Consider the following 22442-nt stretch of genomic DNA (forward strand, 5'->3'; position numbering starts at 1 on the left):
GTTGCCTTGGCCTCCATTATTATCAATGCCCACATTTCCATTGTTTGCATCACTTGGATTAATATTGATGCCCATTTGTCTAGCCATAAGCTGCAACATCAGATCCATTCTTTTATTTTGCTCCTGTTGCATACGCTGGCCCTCCTTTAATGTACCCAATAACCGTCTGAACACTACCTCCTCCTGATTTGGACCGACATCCCTGCCTCTGCCTTGCCCTGTATTCCTGTCATCTCGGTCACTTGTTCAAAGAATATCTCCTCTGTATTTGTATGATTGGATTCTATGTCCACCTGCATAGATGAACTAGACCGCTCACTCTGTGAGTCCGAATCTTTGTTGTCTTGCTCTGGTGTGGCAGAAGTAAATGGCCTCCGTCGCATGCTCAAACATACATTCTTAACATGTTTTATTTCTGATTTTAGTGTTTTGACATTTCGTCAAACACTTTTCCCGCTATTCATCTTTTCCAAATTCCTTGTAAGGCCTCCACAGGATGGTAGGACTTAAAGCTCTGATACTACTGTAATGGGCACCCTAGAAATGCCCAAAAATTGAACCAACTTCTGATAGTAATTTAGTAAAATAATTTGCATACAACTCTTAATTTCTCCATTAAATGTTAAACCCTCTTTATGGGTTAATTACTCCAACATTATAACACAATGTTCCAGTAATGACTTCCCATCTTGCTGCTACAGTAATATGAATAGTACCGTGCTACAATGACGTGAATAGTGTCACGCTATTGCTGCTACATTAAAATCTGCCTTCAATCAGTCCATGACCCTCGTAAAATTATCCCTTGAGAATGGCATAAGCATCGGACAAGAAGCGGGAATGATATGAGAAAACACCCAATCAGCCTATAACTGGAAATACACCCAATCTGCCTGTTAATGAAGTTGATAGCATTGAATTCCAGAGGCCAAACCCCAAGGGATGACGTCTAGAGTTTCACAAGAGAGGATAAACGTCCTCTAATGCCAAGAACGGATCTGCAAGTCACACATCAATTTTTCTATAATATCCAATTTGCTAATATATTTTTATGCCTAAAGTATTATTAAAGTAACATTTAGTTTAGTTGTAAAATATTAAAGTGTTACTTTAATATTAAATTTTATGGGAATGTGTGCAAATCAAAAAGGGGTGCCTAAGGGAGACATAACTGATTATTTTAATATATTTTATATTTCACAACTTTTATCCCAAATTGCTCATGTGAGTTGAGTCGACCCTTGGAGAAAGAATAAAATGGAGCGTTAGTGGCTTCATTTGGCAAGTTGAATATGAGAAGAAAATTGATGTATGAGTTGCAGATCCGTTCTTGGCATTAGAGGACATCTATCCTCTCTTGTGACATTCTAGATGTCATTCCCTTGGGGACTGGCCTTCGGAATTCATTGCTATTAGCTTTATTAACAGGCAGATTTGGCGCATTGCCAACTATAGGCAGATTGGGTGTTTGTTCATATCATTCCGGCTTCTTGTCTGATGCTTATGTCATTCTGAAGGGATGATTTTATGAGGGTCTTGGATTGATGGAAGGCAGATTTTACTGTAGCAGCATTGTAGCGGAGCACTATTCGCGTGACTGTAGCGTGACACTAATCACGTTACTGTATCACGACACTATTCATGTTACTGTAGCAGCAAGATGGGAAGTCATTACTAAAAAAATATGTTATAATGCTAGAGTAATTAGTGAGTTGAAAAGTCTGCTATGTATTTGATTTTCTTAGTATGAAAATTAATTTTATATCAGCTTTAGTTCAATCTTCAGTTTGCATATTATTATAAATTTCTTTTTGTTCATGTTATGTGGTTTCAAATCTATGCAAAGACATAAAAACAAACAATCATTATTGTCTTGCCTAAACTGACATTAACATCAAGTCGATTAATATGAGCTTTCAAAGTTAAGTTCCAAAGTATATAACTTGTTTAACATCTTCAGGTATTACAGATGTGTCAATTATAGCAGTAATCCTTTATCACCAAGGTTGAATTGAATGCTGTTATCGAATGTATGGTTTCACTTAAAATCTCCATGACTAAATTCTTTATATTCCTATACTAAAGTCTTTCATCAATGCACAGAAGAAATATTTACTCGCTGTGAGGACTTCTCCATTGTTTGAGTATTATGATTTTTTCCAAAATTAGCCAATATCCCTTTCAATAATAGTATCGTGGTAGCACAATGAAATCTCACGTATAGCCGCTAATATATATTATTTCTTTATTAGAGTATCATATTTAACACTTAATTTGTATAAAACAACTAATCATTTTGTCTTTTACTGATCTTTTTTGAATATTTTATTTCTTTGGTTTGATTCTTCATTCTATATTGTTGCTCCTTTATATTGAGAGCCTTTTAGGATATTGTAGTTGTATTCACTATATATTATTATATCATTTCAATGTGTATCAACTGATATGTGAGTAATAGGTGATTATTAAGATCATAGTAATAATGTATTTAATTATTTTAAACTTATTTAGAATGTCTTTATATTTATAATAATAATACATTGTTATCAATAATATTTAGTACTATTGATTATTTACTAATTATTCATTTGATTATTATGAGTGATCTTATATAAAATGATATTATTAATTAATATAATCTTGTAATACTATGATATTATCTAAGTAACAAATTATTAGTGTAGATCACATCATATATATATTTTTAATTTCTTTATCTTTAATATTTGATTTAATTAGAATTGATAAGTTATATTATAGTTATATTATTTACTTATTAAATTCTTGTGCACTAAAGGGGGGCATCATAGAGTTCTTTGACTTCACTATCTTCACTAAGATAGTGACTCATCCTAAAGAGTCAAGCATTTGATCAAGAGAAGAAGCATCAGTAATAGCATATTAATACACTATTTACCATTGCCTAGATTTGATTGAGGAATGAGTTTCATTGTCCACCGTTGAGTGGTCAAGCAGCCTAAGAATGTTATGAAATGAACCACAATGATAGCTTAGATTACCAACAATGAATACCAATCAAATAATTAGTCATCCAAGTAGACACAAAACAATAATATGTATATTGCAAACTGAAGATGGTTATTATAGATAATATCAATCAACATCCTTAATCCTATCGAATATGTCCACTATGATAATAAGGAGTAGTGATGACTTATCATAGATCATATCGATCAAGAGGTATAATCCATAATTACGATGAAGCTGTGCAATTGATTGAGGCTATTCTAGACTGACATGAGTCATTTCTCCTTCTACAAGATTTGACAATTATTATAGCAATATATAAAGAACTTTGAAATCATTTTATGGACATCTATTGAATCATACACTACGAAATATAACAATATAAATTAGGTGTTGGTCTAATTGAATTGGATCATTAGGAGAGATAAACCAAGATGGACTTACATTATTGAAAGTAATACGAGATCATGAGATATATTTAGTATTTATCATAGAAAATAGTCCAAAAGGAAAATACAAGTTGTGATCCCTAGGTGTAATTCAAATCTTAATTGAAAGTTTTAGAGCAAGTTGAGAAAGGTTCAAGTTAGGAACATTGCATTGGTGTCAAGGCATGATTTTGCAATTTTACAGGGTAAAAAGATGAAACAAGAATCAAGTGAAGATTTGGATTAAGAGAGCCAAAAGAACAATGATAACAAATTGGTAAGTGACAATTCGAGTGAACAAAAGTAGTGTTTTGGTGAATGATTACCATTAAGAAATCACCTTTCTTGGGGCAAATATTCCTAATATGAAGTAGGGTGGTGTGTCCATGAAAAGCACATTTGGATATAAGTGGAATATGTTGAAATATAGAATAATAAAGATTGTATCATATAAACTAGGAGAGATATAAAAGGTAGGCATAAGGACATACAACGAGGAAGGATGCATTCCTGAATGTATGGAGATTTAGAAGGAAATTATATGCTAATTTTTTTTTTGAAAGAACGGTAACAAATTATATATGATGCAAAGATTGCACTTTTCTGAAGACTAGGGAAGAGATAAAGTTTTTCCTAAAGGATTTTAAGGATGGTTATGTCCTTAACAGGTATCTATAGGGTTCATCAAACAATAAAGACTGTTTCGAGGATTATAAGGATAGATACATTGAAATAAAGGGTGTCTATCAAGCCTGGGAAGTAATAAAGTCTTCGGAGGATTATAAGGACAGATACACCAAAGTATAGGCGATCCATAAGGCCTGAGAAGAAGTCTTTTCCAAGGATCATAAGGATGGATAGACCAAAGCATTGGGTACCCATATGGCCTAGGAATAGGTCAAGTCTTACCCAAGGATGATAAGGATGAATACACCAAAGTGAATTGTATTTATAAGGCCTAGGAACAGACATTGGAGATTGTTTTCTCAAGCTTTGATCTAAGCAAGTTGGCTTATGCACTCTTGGATTTGGATAGTTCAATGACACTTGTACTTTTATGTTGTTATATGACTTAGTTATGCATTGTAAACTTGGGGCTTGTCCTAAGTATTTAGTTATTTCATGTATTTAGTGTCTGTTGCCAAGCCAACTTGTGGCTTGAGGGCTTATTTAATGTAAGGGTCTTTATTTAATGTAACTTGCTAGGCTGACCTATGGCTTGGTTTATTTTAAGTAGAGGGCCTTTTCTTGTCTTGTCTTGAGAGGTCAAGGGGATCATTTAGTTTAGCATGGAGTAGCTAAGAGGAGCGAAGTTTGGATAGACCTAGTAGGTAGGTGTGGGCTTGGGAAACAATAAGGTTGTTTGGTGGCTTGTGAGCCCACTTTTAGATTCTTCTTAGGGTTTTCTACTAGATTGTGGGTTTGAGCTAGCTAGGAGTGCTCTGCATCTTGCAAGATCTTGCAGAATTATTACTATAATTGCTTTTTGTATTTGGCCATAACCCGGAAGACCTTACAGTTGGGTATGTTGAATGTAAATCTTACGATTCTATTATGAGAATTGGTGTTGTTTTGGATCAAAATCTCTGTGTTATCGTTTATATTCCACTGTGTGGTAATTTCTGGGGGCTAGGAGATCTCCTTTTTGGGATCATCCCGCCTTATATTGCACCAAGTGGTATTAGAGCTGGTTGATCTTGTGGATTTGTTGGTTTGGCTTGCAAAGATCTTGGATGATGCGTCTGAGAAGATTGGATCCAGGAACAATTGCAGATCTCTGTGATGCTGTGGAGCCTAAGATTTCAAAGAAGGTTAAAGTAGATTTGAGATTTGAGATGGAGTTGATGAAGAATGACATGGTCACTGAGATGACGAGAGCTATAGCTGGTGTACTTAGGAATGTGGGTACTTAAGATGTTTATGAGGTAGCCGCTAAAGACTTTAAGGTTGTTGGATCTAGTGGAGAAGATAGACCTGATTCGTATGGAGAAACCTGTGGAAGATAGAGTTGGTTGATTGGATAGAACTGGAGCTCAGTTGAAGCTGAAGTATAAGATGGATGTTTCTAATTTCTTAGGTACTTTGAATCATGAAGACTTAATTGATTTGATTGGTGAATTGGAAGACTACTTTGAGTTAGAGGACATTGGAGATCCGCTCTAAGTGAGATTGGCACAAACTAAGGTGAAAGTACATACTTCTTTATCGTCGATTGAATTGCAAAGAGATAGAGAAGATGAAAGTTAAATGAAGGTCACTAGATGGAGATTGATAGTGACTAAATTGAAGTCTAAGTTCATTTCTACTGATTATGAACTTGAGTTGTTTAAAAGATGGCAGAATCTGAAATAGAAGGATATGCCTGTGAAGGATTAGACTGAGGAGTTCTACAAGATAACAATTGGGTTTGGACATAGAGAACTTTTGAAGGAAAGGTGGCTAGATATATTAGTGATTTGAGATTCAACATTTAGGATGAGATTGGTATGTTGAAGATTGATTCAATGTAGGTTGCTTATCAGTATTGTCTAAGGGCAGAAGAGAAGTTGAAGAGAAGACATCAAGGTAATTCTTGAGGGAAGGAAAAGGCGTTGCACTCTGTGAAGGGTAAGTTAGCAACTAAGGACGAACCAAAACTTGTTGAACAAAGGAAGAGAACAAGTAGAGATGCGTTTAAGGGTACTTGTTTCAAGTGTGGTGAAGAGACATAGAGCTTTTGAATGTCCTAATAGTGATAGAATGGTTGGTGATAAAAGAGTTGTTATGGTGTATGAGAATGTGGATTCAATGAGTGAGCTCGAGGAGGAGATCTTGTTGGTTCACAAGTGTTGTTTGGTAAGGTGTTGGAACCTTGTCAAAGGAGGAATTTGTTCAGGACTAGTTTTAAGTTTCAAGGTAAATGTTGGAATGTGATTTTGGATGGTGGTAGTATTGATAGCCTAGTTACTGAGGAGCTGGTTCAGAAACTTGGTTCTAAGATAGTGAGCCATCCTTAATTTCCAGAGTGGACAGTATGTGGATCAGTTGTTGTGTGATATTGTGGACATTAGTATTTGTCACATGTTACTTGGTAGACTTTGGTAGTATGATTGCAGGGCAGCGTATGACTGTGTCAAGAATGTGTTTATTGTTGGAAAGGGTGGCAGGAAGCATTCCTTGATTCCTTTGCATAATACAAAACTTGGTAAGAGGAACTTGAGTTTTGGTAGCTGAGTTGAGTTGAAGAATTCTTAAGGGGTTGAAGATTAGCATGGAAGCTAGACTTGTGGCACACCAAAGACAAATGTGAAGATGACAATTGCAAGAAAGGAGTTGCAGAAGTGACACAAAGGCAAGAGTGTACAAGTTCATAATATGAAGGACATGTATGTGAAAAACCAATTCTGGGTTTATATGTTGAACCTTGAAAGATGTTCTTCCAACTATAGAGAACATCTTTTCTTCGCACCTAGGGTGTCTGATGCTGGAGTATTCTGGTGTAGTTAGCAATCCTGCATGCAGGAGCTTTGAGCTCGATTTTGTGGAACCCTGGTTCGTGCAGTTAGGGTTATGTTTAAGATATATTGGGGAACCTTGTCCCAAGTGCGCATAAGGTTTGGAATAATTGTCTTGGAGTTAGAGCATTTTTTGGTGGTTGTTGGTAACATGTTCTTGATTTCCTGGACAAGATTTGGAGATATTTTTCGTAAGCTTTGATTTGAGTGAGTTGGCTTATGTGCTCTTGGATTATGATAGTTGGATGGCATGTGGACCTGTGCCTAAGGGCGTGTAGTTTTATGTTGTCTTATGAGTTAGTTATGCATTGTAAACTTGGGGTATGCCCTAAGTATTTAGTTATTTCATGTATTTAATGTTTGTTGCCAAACCGACTTGTGGTTTGAGGATTTATTTAATGTAAAGGTTTTTATTTTAATGTAATTTGCTAGGCTAACCTAAGGCTTGGTTTTGTATAAGTAGAGGGTCTTGTCTTGTCTTGAGAGATCAAGGGGGTGATTCAGTTCAACATGGAGTAGCTGAGAGGAGCAAAGTTTGAGGGGAGTTGGTAGCTAAGTGTGGGATTGGGAAACAAGAAGGTTACTTGTTGGCTTGCGAGCACAAGTTTAGATTCTTTTTGGTGTTTTCTACCAGATTGTCGGTCTGGGCTAGCTAGGAGTGCTTTGGATCTTGTGAGATCTTGCAGAATTATCATTGTAATTGCTTTGTATTTGGCCATAACCCAGAAGGCCTCACAGCTGGGCATTTTGGATGTAAATCTTATTGTTCTAGTATGACAATTGGTGTTGTCTTGGATCTAAATGTTTGTGTTATTGTTTATATTCTGTTGTGTGGTTATTATTGGGGGTTAGGACATCTCGTTTTGGGTATTCTCTTGCCTTGTACTGGACCATTAGTTCTATCCTTAATGCTTCGTATATCTTAAATATTGATAATCATTGGTCTACATGGTTATGACTCGTCATAGGTTGGTCGCTCCTTGGCAATTACTGAATATTTTATATCTGACCATATAGAACACTGCCTTTATTTATACTTGCTTGGTAATTGTCGACGTTGCTTCATGATTCTTCTTGTATCCGGCTTGACCTTCGTTCACAGCTTGAGCCATTGTATTTTGACTATTATAATTATCTCTCATGATTAGTTTAATCACAGTCTACATGCATCAAATTAACATCATACCTATTTTAGGAATTTTTGTCTTGACTACAATGTTAATGCCAATAATGTGCTCAACCCATTAATCACCATCCTCAATTTGAATGGCTAACACTAGTTGACTAAATGAATTGGCAAATACTAAATTTGATGCTTTCATGTTGTTCAGCCGTAATGCGACGATTAAGTGCTGATAGCATATTCATTTATATAAAAATTATTGTTCCTTGTGCATTTCTAATTTTTATTTTTCATAGTCATCTGTTATTGATGTTGATGTTTGATAGCTTCATTTGGACAAACCTATATATATTTATATATATGTGTGTGTATGTGTGTTCTTTATATTGAGATATAAGATCACTGTTATATGATAAAAATTAGTATTATATATATATATATATTATGATATCAATTTTTTTATTATTATTAATTATCTGATTAATGAATAGACATGTGCCATTAAGGGACATGTCTATTCATTGCCTATTCTCTATATATATAAATTGAAGAGGATGTTGCATTTGGAACACACATACCTAATAAGGCAGTGCTTAAAAACATTTGCAGCAGGTCCGAAAAACCAACATGCTACAGAGCCAGACTGCAAGTGTAAGAAAGTAAAATTAAAGACAGAGAATTTAGAAGAGGTACCGAGAGCAACTGCACACAGTTTGAAATCACCGAACCAGGAGAGACAATGGAGCGTTTCCTTCTTTGCTACTATAAACTTCCAATCAGGAGTAAGGAAATATTCAAGTGAGCAGCAAACAAAAAGAATGGTCTGCAGTAGTATGATTGAAAACATAGAGGAGAGCGCAGAGACAATATGCTAGGCATCATGTACGGCTATGGGTGAGTGAATGGACAGAATATACAAAATGAGAAAGTTCAATCAAGATGACAAGGCATTAAGGAACAATAAATATATGTGCAGTAGCATCATCACAAAGGGATTATTATTCAACAATAATAGACTTGACGACCATACGCAGATCGAACGTGGCATAAGGCAGCCACTTTTTTCATAGTCTTTGTTTGAAAAATGAATCCTCCACTCTAATCCTATTTCCTATTTTCTGTGATATGTGATAAACACTCTGTCTCAGTCGCTATGAAAGAAAGTCGACAATAAGTATAGGAACAATATTGTGAGAGGGCCACTAGAGTTACCAATGTAAACAATACTTTGCATGCATGTTTAAATATAACATGCACAGTCCATCGAACCAGCAGAAGTACAGTCGGGCAGTTCTTACAAATATGATTAGAAACAATAATTTACTTCTGCCACCAGGTTTATTATGAGATAGAGGATATGCTAAATATTAGATATTCGTTAGGCCTTAACAAAAGAGGAGTCATGAGGAGATGGTATCATAGCTGGAGGACTGCTGTAAATTAGTTATGAAATAACTAGAGCCCCGGGAAGTCCTCCCACAAGGGCTAAGTATGCCATTCATTCTCATACGAGATGGGTTTGTGCGAACGACTAGTCATGAAACATTGGTCAATGAGTTTGACTCAAAAAACGACACAGTTGAATCCTGATAGCAATATCACAATTGAATAAATATGTCAAACTTTGGTTTAATGTTTCTTATCGGTCGGTTAGTGGCTTTGTGTATTGCCTAGCAGCTGTTTTTAAAAAAAACAAAAGCAAAAAAGTTCGATCATAATTTGTTTGGTTATTTTGTTAATGCTTATTTATTGGTCTGTAATATAGACAATAGTGAACATTCATTTGTGGTATTCCATCAAATTTTTGTATTTGTTTTAGGTTGTCAGAATTTGTCTCTGTTTGTGTTTGAGTTATTTTAATCTCTTGTAAATGTAAAAATCTCATTTTAGGTCTTCATTGTCAATCATGAAATGCTTGCATCTGAGGCAAAAAATTAGCAGTGTTCCATGGGGAAAAAAAAGGAAAGAATGCTTGGTAGGGGGGATGTTTTCTAGAACTGGGGACTCAAGGGAATTGCCCCCTTGCAACACCGTCACCTCTGGCACCACCATTAAGAATGCCGTTGTGTCTCGTGGTATATGTCACATGCCATTACATACTCGTTCCAAGCTTTAACTTCTTGAAAATCACATTGCCTATTTAGGGCACTCATATAATTGTTTTATTGCAGATATTGTCTTGAAGACTTTAATTCACCTCAATTTTTATATCAGCGTTGACTTGAAGACTTCAATTCATTTCAATTTCCACTAGTGGTTTGCTGCAGTCTCCTTGTTGTCCCTTTGGTGTTTTCAAATTAGGGCCCGTGTTTCCCCTGACCCCAAAACTTCCCTGCACATCCCCGCATTCGTCAGTCAGGAAGCTCTGTGCAACTATGAAAAATAGACAGTTGATATTTACGTGTGATGCAAAAGTCATTGAATCCTAAACAGTGTGCATGCTTGTAATTTCTGTTCACAGCTTAGGTTCTAAGTTTATTTTTTAAGTTTAGTTTGGTTTCAGTGAGTTTTCGTGTATAATTTGAAGAGTTGTTTGATGTATTTGAGATTATGTTTTATTTTGGCAATAGAAAAATTTAAGTACTAATGATTAAATCAACCGCATATATTATTTTTGAAATTGTTGATTTAATGTATGATGGTGGAAATGTGCTCATTTCATAGATTTTCCTTCCATTTGTTTCTTTTCAGATTATCAATATTACTGCTTCTTCTGATTGTTCCTTTGAGGTTCCAGTGTAAATACAATTGCATAATTTAATCTGTTTATTCAATTACTTCTTTGTTGGTTACATTCCATGCCATATTCTGTTGTTCATTATTATTTAGTAGGATAAAGTTTTGAATGGTTCATTGTTTTTGATTCCATTATTATCTTTGAGCATTGTAAGTATGCATCCAATGGTTCTCCTAGTTTGGGTCACATTTAGCAATTTAAATTGTAATTTGTGAATACATCTAGTATAGACCTTTTATATCTCACTGGGTCTTTATTTATAAATGTTGATTTTGTTTGACTGTAAATATAAACATGCAGGCTGTGTATTATATTGAAAGAGGCGATTCAGTTTTTGTGGCTGCTCATACATCGGCTGGAAAAACAGTTGTTGCAGAATATGCCTTTGCATTGGCTGCCAAAGTATGGGTCTCTTGAAGCTCCTATAGTTGTTTAACAATAAAAATTTTCATGTTGATTTTGTAAGGCTTTTGAATTTTTATTTGAAATGAAAATTGCAGTCTTTTCTGGTTTCTAACAGAATAGAAAAGCAGTTATGTTGTAAGTTTTTGATCACTAGGTTTTAAGATGTACGCATATTTATTGCCTAATTGTAGGATATGTTAAAGTACTTACAGAGGATACCAGGAAATAAAATAAAAATTAAGTTAAAATATAAAAAGCCTATCAAAATACATAAGAGTTACAGAAATATTGTTGTCCATAGGAAGCCTTTCCTATAGTAGTGTTTGTCATCTTGAACCAGGTAAATCTTTTTATGTTTTCAATGTTAGTTGTGGTCTTTCCCAGTCAGTTGTAAAAAAATGTCCAACCTTGGGATTTCTTATAATAACTTTTGCAGTGTAAAGAGGATTATTTGAAGCGAGATAAGGGGGAAATGATAGTGATGTTCAAGGGAAGAAAAAGAAATGACAAATGACAAGGATAATGAGGTAGAATAAGGACAATGTCATCAGATTTCAGCATATGAAAGGTGTCAAATTGCCAAGGAAAGGTGCTTAATGAATAAGGGGCCGAATGTAGAAGATTGGGACAAAAGTATATGTTGGCATCAGACAGCAAGAAGTCTGCTGAAAATGTAGGAAAAAGTAGATATTATTTGCCCAAGGTATGATAAGAAGTTAAGGTAGGTGAGATATACGGTTTGAGTGGCAATGCCACACTACAAAGGAAAGTGGCCAGTGGGAGAAATCTTGCTGGGAAACCATGACTACCAAAGATGAGAGACGTGATACTAAATCTGAGTGGCTGAATCATGACAGAATCGTGCCTGGTATTTAAAAGATGGCAAGAACAGTATTAATTCTGCCTGGAGAAAAAAGTTAGGTGAAATAATTGTCATGGTACACTTCCCAGCATCTAGACCTCAAGAAACAGGCATGCAAGTTGGTGGGAGAGTTAGTGGTGTGTGCTACATCAAAAAGACATAAAAGATGTAATGTCCCCTTTCTGCGACATTAGAAAATTTACAGGCCAACCCAGTGATATATTAAAATTGACTTATGGGGACTTGATGCAAAATTATAAAAGGTCAATATAATATTATAAAAGAAGGTTAATAAGAGATGAATTGGCAATAAGACAAAGAGACAGGAATGGGAAGCTGAAAGGTCACAGGGCTATTCTGTAAGAGAACAAAGATGAGTTCATTTCAACATGCTTCAATATTGATTTTGTCTTGAGTTTCTCTTTGAGAAATCTATGAAGTGTTCAAGTTCATGTTCAGAACTTGAGGACAAAAACCTTCAGGCTCTACTTGGATGAATCAGACGCAAACCTGGTTTAACATCAGCTGTGGTGAGTCCACATCAGAGTTCATAAGTCAAGAAATAGGTGCATTTCATTGCTTTTCAATCTGACTGTTGGCACTGTTTTTAAGATTGGATGTTTATCATATTATTGGATTGCTGGTTTGTAATGCAATAACAAATTTTGGAGTATTTTAATATAAGTATTTTACTGGTTTATTGCATAAAATTTTCTGCTACATTTTGAACATTGTTGGTGACAAAATTGTGGTAAATATACAGTGGGACATGGTATCAGAGGTGAATTTCCTGGATGATAGAGTTATTTGCAGTTCTAAGATATTTGGAAAATTAATTGCAAAGTTCTAAACTATTTTATCTAATTTTGAGGAAAAAAGATTTTTTTTTAATTTCTGAATTTCTGGAGGTAAACCGCCAAGAAGAATCTATTGCTGATGACTTTTATGAGAACAACACGAGAGGGTTGCGATGATAATTATTGGGGCTTGGTCAATTGTAAGTTTAAGTATTATATCTAGCAAATGCGAGTGTGGGAATTTTCTTTTGAGCATTGTGTTAAAAACTCATTCACAATACAGTTGAAGCAAAGAGCACAGGAAATTAATAAAAATATTGTCCATTGTTAATCCTGTCAGGTGGGGCATATTTGATTAAGACTATAGTGAAGATTGTAAAGTTTCTGCAAATTCTATTATAAAAAACTCAGACTTCTGTAATATCCCCTATATTGCTGAAGATGATCTTCTTAATGTTCTGAAGATAGGAGGAGTTATCACCTTTGACTCTGATCTGAATTTGTTTTAAATCTGCAATCTATTTATATAGGTATTATTGCTTGAGGGAGCAGACTTGTGTTTATTGTGTGTCCTCAAACTACAATAAAACCTACCCTTTATATCAGGACCAAAGGGCATGTCCCTTGACCCTCTCTAGGTCGGCCCAAGCACTACTTGAAGAAATCAGCGCCTAAAGGAAATTAACAAATGTTTAACTAACATAACAAATTGTTATAGTTAGTACAAGATATAATTTATGCCAAGGATCGCCACCCATCTTATTGGCAATTCTAGTGTATATATAGGCTATCATATGATATAATGGGAGAAGACTAAGGTGCAGTCTGCACTTCTCAGATCAGTATGATTATTAGGTTAATATTTAACAAGGATATATTAAATATTAGTTTGGGCCAAAACGGAGTTGATTTACTTAGTTTTAGGCATACTTACTATTTTTAGTAAGTTAGCAGGACACAGGGGAGGTTAGTTTTGGTGATTGAATTTGATACTCCGCGGCAAGAGCTTTTCGATGAGCTATCACTCGTGCTATTCAGAGTCCGATAGCTAAAATATTTTTATGCCTGAAGTATTATTAAAGTAACAATTAATTTAGTTGTAAAATATTGAAGTGTTACTTTAATATTAAATTTTATGGGGATGTGTGCAAATCAAAAGGGGCGCGTAAGATTATTTTAATATGTTTTATATCTCACATCTTTTATCCCACATTGCTCATGTGAGTGGAATGGACCAATATGATTATCAGGTTAATAGTTAACAAGGATATATTAAATATTAGTTTGGGCCAAAATGGAGTTGATTTACTCAATTTCAGGCATACTTACTATTTTTAGTAAGTGATTAGGACACAGGGGAGGCTAGTTTTGGTGATTGAATTTGATACTATGCAGCAAGAGCTTTTTGACGAGCTACCACTGGTGCTATTTGGAGTCCAATAGCTAATATATTTTTATGCCTGAAGTATTATTAAAGTAACCATTAATTTAGTTATAAAATATTAAAGTGTTATTTTAATATTAAATTTTATGAGGATGTGTACAAATCAAAAGTGGCGCGTAAGGGAGGCATAAGTGATTATTTTAATATGTTTTATATCGCACATCTTTTATCCCACATTGCTCATGTGAGTGGAACGGACTCGTGGAGAAAGAATAAAATGGAGCATCAGTGGCTTCATTCGGCAGGTGGAATATGACAAGAAAATTGATGTGTGAGTTGCAGATCCATTCTTAGCATTAGAGCATGTCTATCCTCTCTTGTGACATTCTAGACATCATTCCCTTGCATTTGGCCTTTGGAATTCATTGCTATCAGCTCCATTAATAGGCAGATTGGGCACATTTCTAGCTATAAGCGGATTGGGTGTTTGCTCATATCATTCCCACTCCTTGTCCAATGCTTATGCCATTGTGAAGGGATGATTTTATGAGGGTCTTGTACTGATTGAAGGCAGATTTTACGATAGCAACACTGTAGTGCAGCACTATTCATATTACTGTAGCAGCAAGATGGGAAGTCATTACTGGAAAATTATGTAATAATGTTGGAGTATTTAGTGAGTAGAAAAGTCTGTTATGTATTTGATTTTATTAGTTGAAAATTAATATTATTTCAGTAGTAGTTCAATCTTTAGTTTGCATATTATTATAAATTCCTTCTTGTTCCTGTTATGTGGTTTAAAATCTATGCAAAGGCATAAAAACAAACAGACATTTTATTTCTCGAGCCATAAAAGGGTTTAAACATTTAATGGAGAAATTAAGAGTTGTATGCAAATTATTTGACTAAATTCCTATTTGCAGTTCGCTCAGTTTTTTGGGCAATTCTAAGGTGTCCATTACAGTGCTATCAGAGCTTTAAGTCCTGCCATCCTGTGGAAGCCTTACAAGGAATTTGGAACAGCTGGATAAAGGGAGAAGTGTTTGACGAAATGTCGAAAGACTAAAGTCAGAAATAAAATAGGTTTAGAATGTATGTTTGAGCATGCGACAAAGGCCATTAACTTCCTCCATACCAAAGCAAGACAACAAAGATTCAGACTCACAGAGTGAGCAGTCTAGTTCATCCGTGCAGGTGGAAATAGAATCCATTCATACAGACACAGAGGAGATATTTTTTGAACAAAACAACAGTATGGGTGTCCGAGATGACAGGAATACAGGACTAGGTAGAGGCAGGAATACCGGTCCAAATAAAGAGGAGGTAATATTCAGACGGTTACTAGGTATGTTAGAGGGGCAACGTATGGAATAGGAGCAGAATAGGTGAATGGATATGATGTTGCAACTCATGGCTAGAGAGATGGGCATCAATATTAATTCAAGTGATGCAAACAATGGAAATGAGGGCAATGATAATAATAAAGGCCAAAGCAACAACAATGGTCCTGAGAATAATATTAATGGTAATAATAATGGGTAGGGCATCAATGGGAATGAGGCTAATAACTTTAGACATGTTGCATGCCCAGCTCCGACAGCGAGCTCGAAACCTCTTGTACCCACCTTCCCACGTAGAGATCCAATTCAACCAGTAAATGAACCGCAGATTACTGAGTTACAAGAATAGTTCAGGAAGGATTGGGAGGCTAGTGGACTGGAGTTTCAAGTAGATATTTTGCTCAAAGATTATATTGACTTGAGGATGAGACACATATCTAGAGTAGGAGGGAGAAACCAAAACTTTGAGTTCAGAAAGACATTTGGGAAACTTTCTTTACCTTATTATGATGCCTCAGGGAAGATGACTGCACAAGCTTGCAGAAGGTAGATACATACTTCTAGCTGAATCCGATGCCTGAGGAGGAGGCTATCAAGTATGCGGCTATTCATTTGGATGACCTAGAGCATGAGTGGTGGCTCCTTGGCATGGTAACCTTGGGGCATAATCAGATCAAATCTTATGAGGAGTTGACTGAGAGATTCATAGGGAGATTTGATACCAAAGATCTTGAGTTATAGTTTAAAAAGTTGGCACAACTCAAGCAGTGGGGATCAGTTGAGACGTACATCAGTCAATTTCAGAGGTTAGCTGTGTTGGTTACAAATATTTCAGAGAGGAGATTAGTAGTGCTATTTATGTATGGACTCTTAGATTCCTTGAGGGGTTGGGTCAAGGGGCATGACTCGACCTACATTATAGGAGGCCACTAAGAAGGCTCGTGACTTAGCACCTTCTTCTTTTAAGAGCAGATTTCAGCCTAGGGATTCACATACGAAGAAGGATAAGGATAAAGACAAAAAACCTTTTTACTAGGATGCACAACCAAAAGGAGATAATAGGAAGTTGGATAATGACACCCTGAATGAGTTAAGGAGGAAGAAGTTGTGTTTTCATTGTAGATAGCCTTGGAACTTATCTCATAAGTGCCCTCTCAAGGTTAAGGCAAATCGAATGGAGTATTTTTCAGTAGAGGAGTCACAGTCAGAGGGGGAGGATCAACATTTTGATTCGGATGAGAGTAGCACTCCAGACAAGAACACCATTCCTAAGGATGATAGGTTGTTGGAACGATTGACAGGGGCTCGAAAGGTGATGACATTTATTAGTCAGGGATACTATCCTGGGGGAGAAATTGATCTGTCTCATTGACACTGGGGCTACACTTAACTTCATAGATGCACGGTTAGTAGCCACGAGAGGTTTACAAACTGAGGAGCATGCTAGGTTTAGAGTCATGGTAGATAGTGGTGACAAATTAATATGCACTCGAAAGATATCTAATCTTCACATCAGGTTTGGAGATGGCTATGAGTTGGAGGATGAGTTCTATGTGGTAGACATGGGAGACTATGATGTCACCCTCGATATGACATGGATGGCCTCGCTAGTTGAGTTCACACTCAACCTAGCGAAACTAGAGATGAGATTCCGGCATGAGGGAAGAACTGTTGTACTCAAATGACTTTCGGATGTGAGTTGCAGAGTAGTCTCCCTAAGGAGAATGTAGAGACTTTTTCAGCATAATGATAGAGTGGGCAGCATAGTGTTTCATCATATTAGTCCCACAGGAGCCATAGGTAAAGAGTCATCCATCGGATATCTAGGAGATATTTGATAGGCATGCCTAAGTATTTGGCAATATTCCACACGAGGTTCCTCTTGATAGGGGAATAGAGCATGTTATTGAGCTCGAGGAGGGAGCCAAATTGGTCATGATTATCCGCTATTGTCATCCCAAGAACCACAAGGATGAGATAGAGAAGGCAATTAAGGAGCCATTGGAGATGGGGCACATTAGGTCTAACAAAAGCCTTTTTGCTTCAGTAGTAGTTCTAGTGAAGAAGGATGGGACGATGCACATGTGCATCGATTATAGGGCACCAAATTAAAAAAGTTAAAATTGGGTATCCCATTCCTAGGATTCATGAGTTGATTGATGAGTTGCATGGTGCACACTTCTTCACCAAAATCGATTTATGATTCAGATACCACCAGATCAGGATGAGAGGAGAGGACATCGAGAAGACAACCTTTCGATGTCACTATGGTCACTTTGAGCTTATGGTTATGCCATTTGGACTAACCAATGCATCTGCCAAATTTCAAAGTTGTATGAACCAAGTGCTTAGGGGGTAATTGAGGAGATTCGTCTTGGTCTTTTGATGACATCTTGGTCTTCAGTAAGACCTAGGAGGAGCAGTTGCAGCATTTGGAGGAAGTTATTATCTATTCTAGATATAGTCATTGTATACCAACGGATCAAAATGTGAGTTTGACATGACTGAGCTCCTTTACCTTGGGCATATCATTAGTGCCGATGGTGTTCGAGTTGATCTTGAAAAGATTAGAGCTATTGTGGATTGGCCTACTCCCACAAACCTCACATAGCTTAAGGGGTTCTTTGGTTTATATGGTTTTTACAGGAGGTTTGTTAGGGGATTCTCACAGATTGCTGCACCTTTGACAAATCTTACCAAGAAAGGAGCCTTCACACGAACAGAGGCAGTGCAAAGATGTTTTGACCACTTCAAATAGGTGATGTCATCTTGCCCAGTTCTAGCTCTACCCGATTTCATGAAGCCATTTGAGCTTCAATATGATGCTTTAGGAGACGAGACAAGAGCAATATTGATACAAGAGAGACATCCTATTGCATTTGAGAGTAGGAAGCTCCGAGGAGTTGAGAGGAGTTATTCTATCTACGATAGGGAAATGTTGACCATAATGCATGCATTGGCTAAATTCTAATCATATTTGGTAGGTGGGCATTTTGCGATCAAAACTGATCACAATAGTATTAAATACTTCATGAGCCATCATGATCTTAATGATCGGCAACAAAAATGGGTTACTAAATTGCAATCTTATGACTTTGATATAGAGTTTGTTAAAGGCAAGAAAAATGTGGTGGTTGATGCTTTATCTTGGTGACCTCACTTATGTGCTCTGGCAGAGGTTTCAGGAGTTTGGAGAGATTGAATTGCAGTAGATGATTGGGCTTTTGGGATAGTTACAGGCACCATTCAGGATGATAGGCATGCGGTGTTGGATTGGTTGCTCAGATTTTAGGACAAGGTTTATTTGATCCCTACATCACAGTTTAGAGAGTAGATTCTGAGGGCATTTCATGATGCAACTACAGCTAGGCATCTTTGGGTCTTCAAGAACTATAGGCAAATCCGAGAGCGGTTCTCATGGAGAGGGCTCAAGGATGATGTTCAAAAGTATGTCAGGGCGTGTGCAGATTGTCAGCATAATGAGGGAGAGCACACATTTCCTGCAAGTTTACTACAGCTCTTGCCCATTTTGGACAGGAAATGGGAAAGTATTTCTATGGACTTCATCACTAGTTTACCACGAGTGCAGGGAAGAGATTGTATTTATGTGGTGGTAGACTGATTAACAATGTTCTCTCAGTTCTTTTTTATTCCTTCTACTTATACAACAACATAGGTTGCAAATTTATTCTTTAGAGAGGTCTTTAGGTTGCATGGGATACCAAGATTTTTTGTTAGTGACAGGGATAGCAAGTTCATGAGCGCCTTTTGGCAGGAGTTGTCTAGGTTGTGCGGTACAGATCTTACACCTAGTATGAGTTACCACCCTCAGACAGATGGGTAGACGGAAATAGTAAATAAGTGGGTGGAAGGCTATTTGTGGAACTATGTGACTATGCAACAGAGAGCGTGGGTCATGTGGTTATACATGGGGGAGTATTGTTACAATACCACATATCACATGACCATTAGGATGACTCCATTTATGGCATTGTATGGGTATGAAGCTCGCAACTTCATGGATGTAGTTTTGAGGAACAACCGAGTGTTGCAGAATAGTCAGGATATCGTGAGAGAACTCAAGGAGAACATACAACAGGCTTAAAATCAGCAGAAGTTGTATGCTGATCAGCATAGGGTAGAGTGCAATTTAGAGGTAGGGGATATTGTGTATTTGAGACTATAACCATATATGCAGTCATCACTCAAGAGGAGCGGAGTAGAGAAGCTGAAGCCTAGATTTTATGGTCCCTACAGGGTGATTTGCAAAGTGGGAACAATTGCCTATGAATTTGAGCTGCCAGAGGGCAGTCAGGTGCACAATTTATTTCATGTGTCAAGGCTTAAGAAAGCCATTGTTTAGAGTGTAGTTCCTTCTACAGATTTACCCTCTTTGGATGAGGAGGGGAAGCTCGTGTTAGTACCTGAGGCTATTCTGGACACCCAAGAGAGGAAACTCAGAACCAGGATAGTGAAGGAGTATTTGGTCAGATGGAAAGACCTGCCAGAGGAGGATGGTACATGGGAGAGTGAGCAAGTTATTCAACAAGCTGGACTGAGATTGCTGGAGGACAAGCAATTTCAACGGGGGTGGATTGTAATGACCCCACTTTAGCAGTCGACCAAGTTTGTGTGCATTAGCCTAGTTCTACATGGTCCCGAGGGCTAACGAAGGGTTTAATTTGATCTTAGAGTGATTTGCCCTAGTCATCTCCAGTTTGGGCCAAATCGGAGTTGATTTACTCAGTTTCAGGCATACTTGCTATTTTTAGTCAGCAGGGCACAGGGGAGAGGCTAGTTTTGGTGATTGAATTTGATACTCCGTGGCAAGAGCTTTTTGACGAGCTATCACTCATGCTATTCGAAGTCCGATAGCTAATATATTTTTATGCTTGAAGCATTATTAAAGCAATAATTGCTCTAGTTGTAAAATATTAAAGTGTTACTTTAATATTAAATTTTATGGGGATGTGTGCAAATCAAAAGGGGCGCATGAGGGAGGCATAAGTGATTATTTTAATATGTGAGTGGAATGGACCCTTGGAGAAAGAATAAAAGCGAGTGTAAGTGGTTTCATTCAGTAGGTGGAATATGAGAAGAAAATTGATGTGTGAGTTGTGGATCCATTTTTGGCATTAGAGGACGTCTATCCTCTCATGTGACATTTTAGACATCATTCGCTTGGGGTTTGGCCTTTGGAATTCATTGCTATCAGTTCTATTAACAGGCAGATTGGGTGCATTTCTAGCTACAAGCAGATTGGGTGTTTGCTCATATCATTCCCGCTCGTCGTGCAATGCTTATGCCATAGTGAAGGGATGATTTTATGAGGGTCTTTGACTGATTGAAGACAGATTTCACTGTAGTAGCACTGTAGTGCGGAAGTATTCATATTACTGTAGCAGTAAGATGGGAAGTCATTGCTGGAAAATTGTGTTAGTGCTTGAGTAATTAGTGAGTTGAAAAGTTTGCTATTGATTTGATTTGATTAGTTGAAAATTAATATTATGTCAGCAGTAGTTCAACCATCAGTTTGCATATTATTAAAAATTCCTTCATGTTCCTATTATGTGGTTTGAAATCTATGCAAAGACATAAAAACAAACAAACATTTAATTTTTGGAGCGACAAAAGGGTTGAAACAATTGACAGAGAAATTAAGAGTTGGATGCAAATTATTTGACTAAATTCTTATCAGCAGCTGGTTCAGTTTTTTGGGCAATTCTAGGGTGTCCATTGCACAAAATTGTTTCTTATTTCGGTTTGGTAGTGTTCGACAACAATACGTAATAGTCTTAAGTTTTAATATTGGAGGTGTTGTTGGTAGTTGTTGGCTATGTGTTACCAAATCTCAGGCATTCACATGTTATTTGTGCCTAACAATACATTTTTCTACAAGGATGGTGCAATGTAATTGCTTGAAGTAGGTACAAACACACCGAAGAATTAATAATCTATTTCGAGCAAGAGGACTGTGATTGGAAAAGCCACGGTAGGAGAAGATATCAAAACTGAAAACTGCTGATGGGAAACATTTGTGTTTCTATCGGGAGATATTCACATCAGTTGTGAGCTTTAAAGTTATTGCAATGAATAAGTGTTGTTATTGTTACAGATATAGATTGGGGTATACATGAATTTTCCAGAATTATTGCAGACTGGGCTCCTACAAAAGGCAAAGAATGATCTGAGCACAGTAAAATGGTGGATGCTATAGGAAGCTGCAAATAAGAAAATATATAGGATTCACTCTTATTAGTTCAAGAAGTTGCAAAAAATAGACACATCAATGAACATATTCTGAACGGTATAGTAGGGAGGGTATTATAGGAGTGACTTGAGTGCCCTATGGATTCCAAGAACAAATGCTGTCATAATTTATTTATCAACAACTAGCAAAGTTCATTATTAAATGTAGAGCCAATCAGGCTGAATGAAGATTGACAATCATCTGTAATGTGCTTGTTGAGACTTCAGTTAACAGGTTTCCTTTATCATTCTTCGAGTTTGGAATAAGATGCAACTAAACATTATTCTTAGTTGTTCTACACATAAGGAGAGCTTTTCCTACTGTAATAGTTGATATATAGAGATCGTTGAAACCTATGTAATTGGCCATTGTGTTTGGTGGAACTTGACAAATCCATTTAATGCTTCACATATAAATGTTGGTGCTATTTTGGAAAGGCAATTCCAAAGGGTTTCCAAAATAGCACCTTTCGCTATTTCAGAGTCAATGTAATATGGGTATTGTGAAATAGCAATATCGCTATTTCGAATAGTACATTTCTTGAACCGTGCGAAATGACTTGATTTTTTTTTTGGGGAAAGGGCGTGTAGGTATTGCGATACAACGAAGGTCACATATTTTGCAAGTGGCATGT

The 22442-nt window shown here is 36.6% G+C and overlaps 1 protein-coding gene across 2 annotated transcripts in view; it reads left to right on the plus strand.

Moving 5' to 3' along the window:
- Positions 1-22442, plus strand: part of LOC149545051 (RNA helicase, ATP-dependent, SK12/DOB1 protein) — a 343786-nt gene that overhangs the window by 124828 nt on the left and 196516 nt on the right. For both annotated transcript variants that reach the window (XM_089795559.1, XM_089795557.1), the window contains exon 8: positions 11071-11172. In XM_089795559.1, the coding sequence (XP_089651685.1) occupies positions 11071-11172 (102 nt within the window). The remainder of the gene's footprint in view (positions 1-11070; positions 11173-22442) is intronic.

Source organism: Cupressus sempervirens, chromosome 8 (genome assembly GCF_028749045.1).
Source record: "Cupressus sempervirens isolate cs-2001-9-10 chromosome 8, ASM2874904v1, whole genome shotgun sequence".
Lineage (NCBI taxonomy): Eukaryota > Viridiplantae > Streptophyta > Pinopsida > Cupressales > Cupressaceae > Cupressus > Cupressus sempervirens.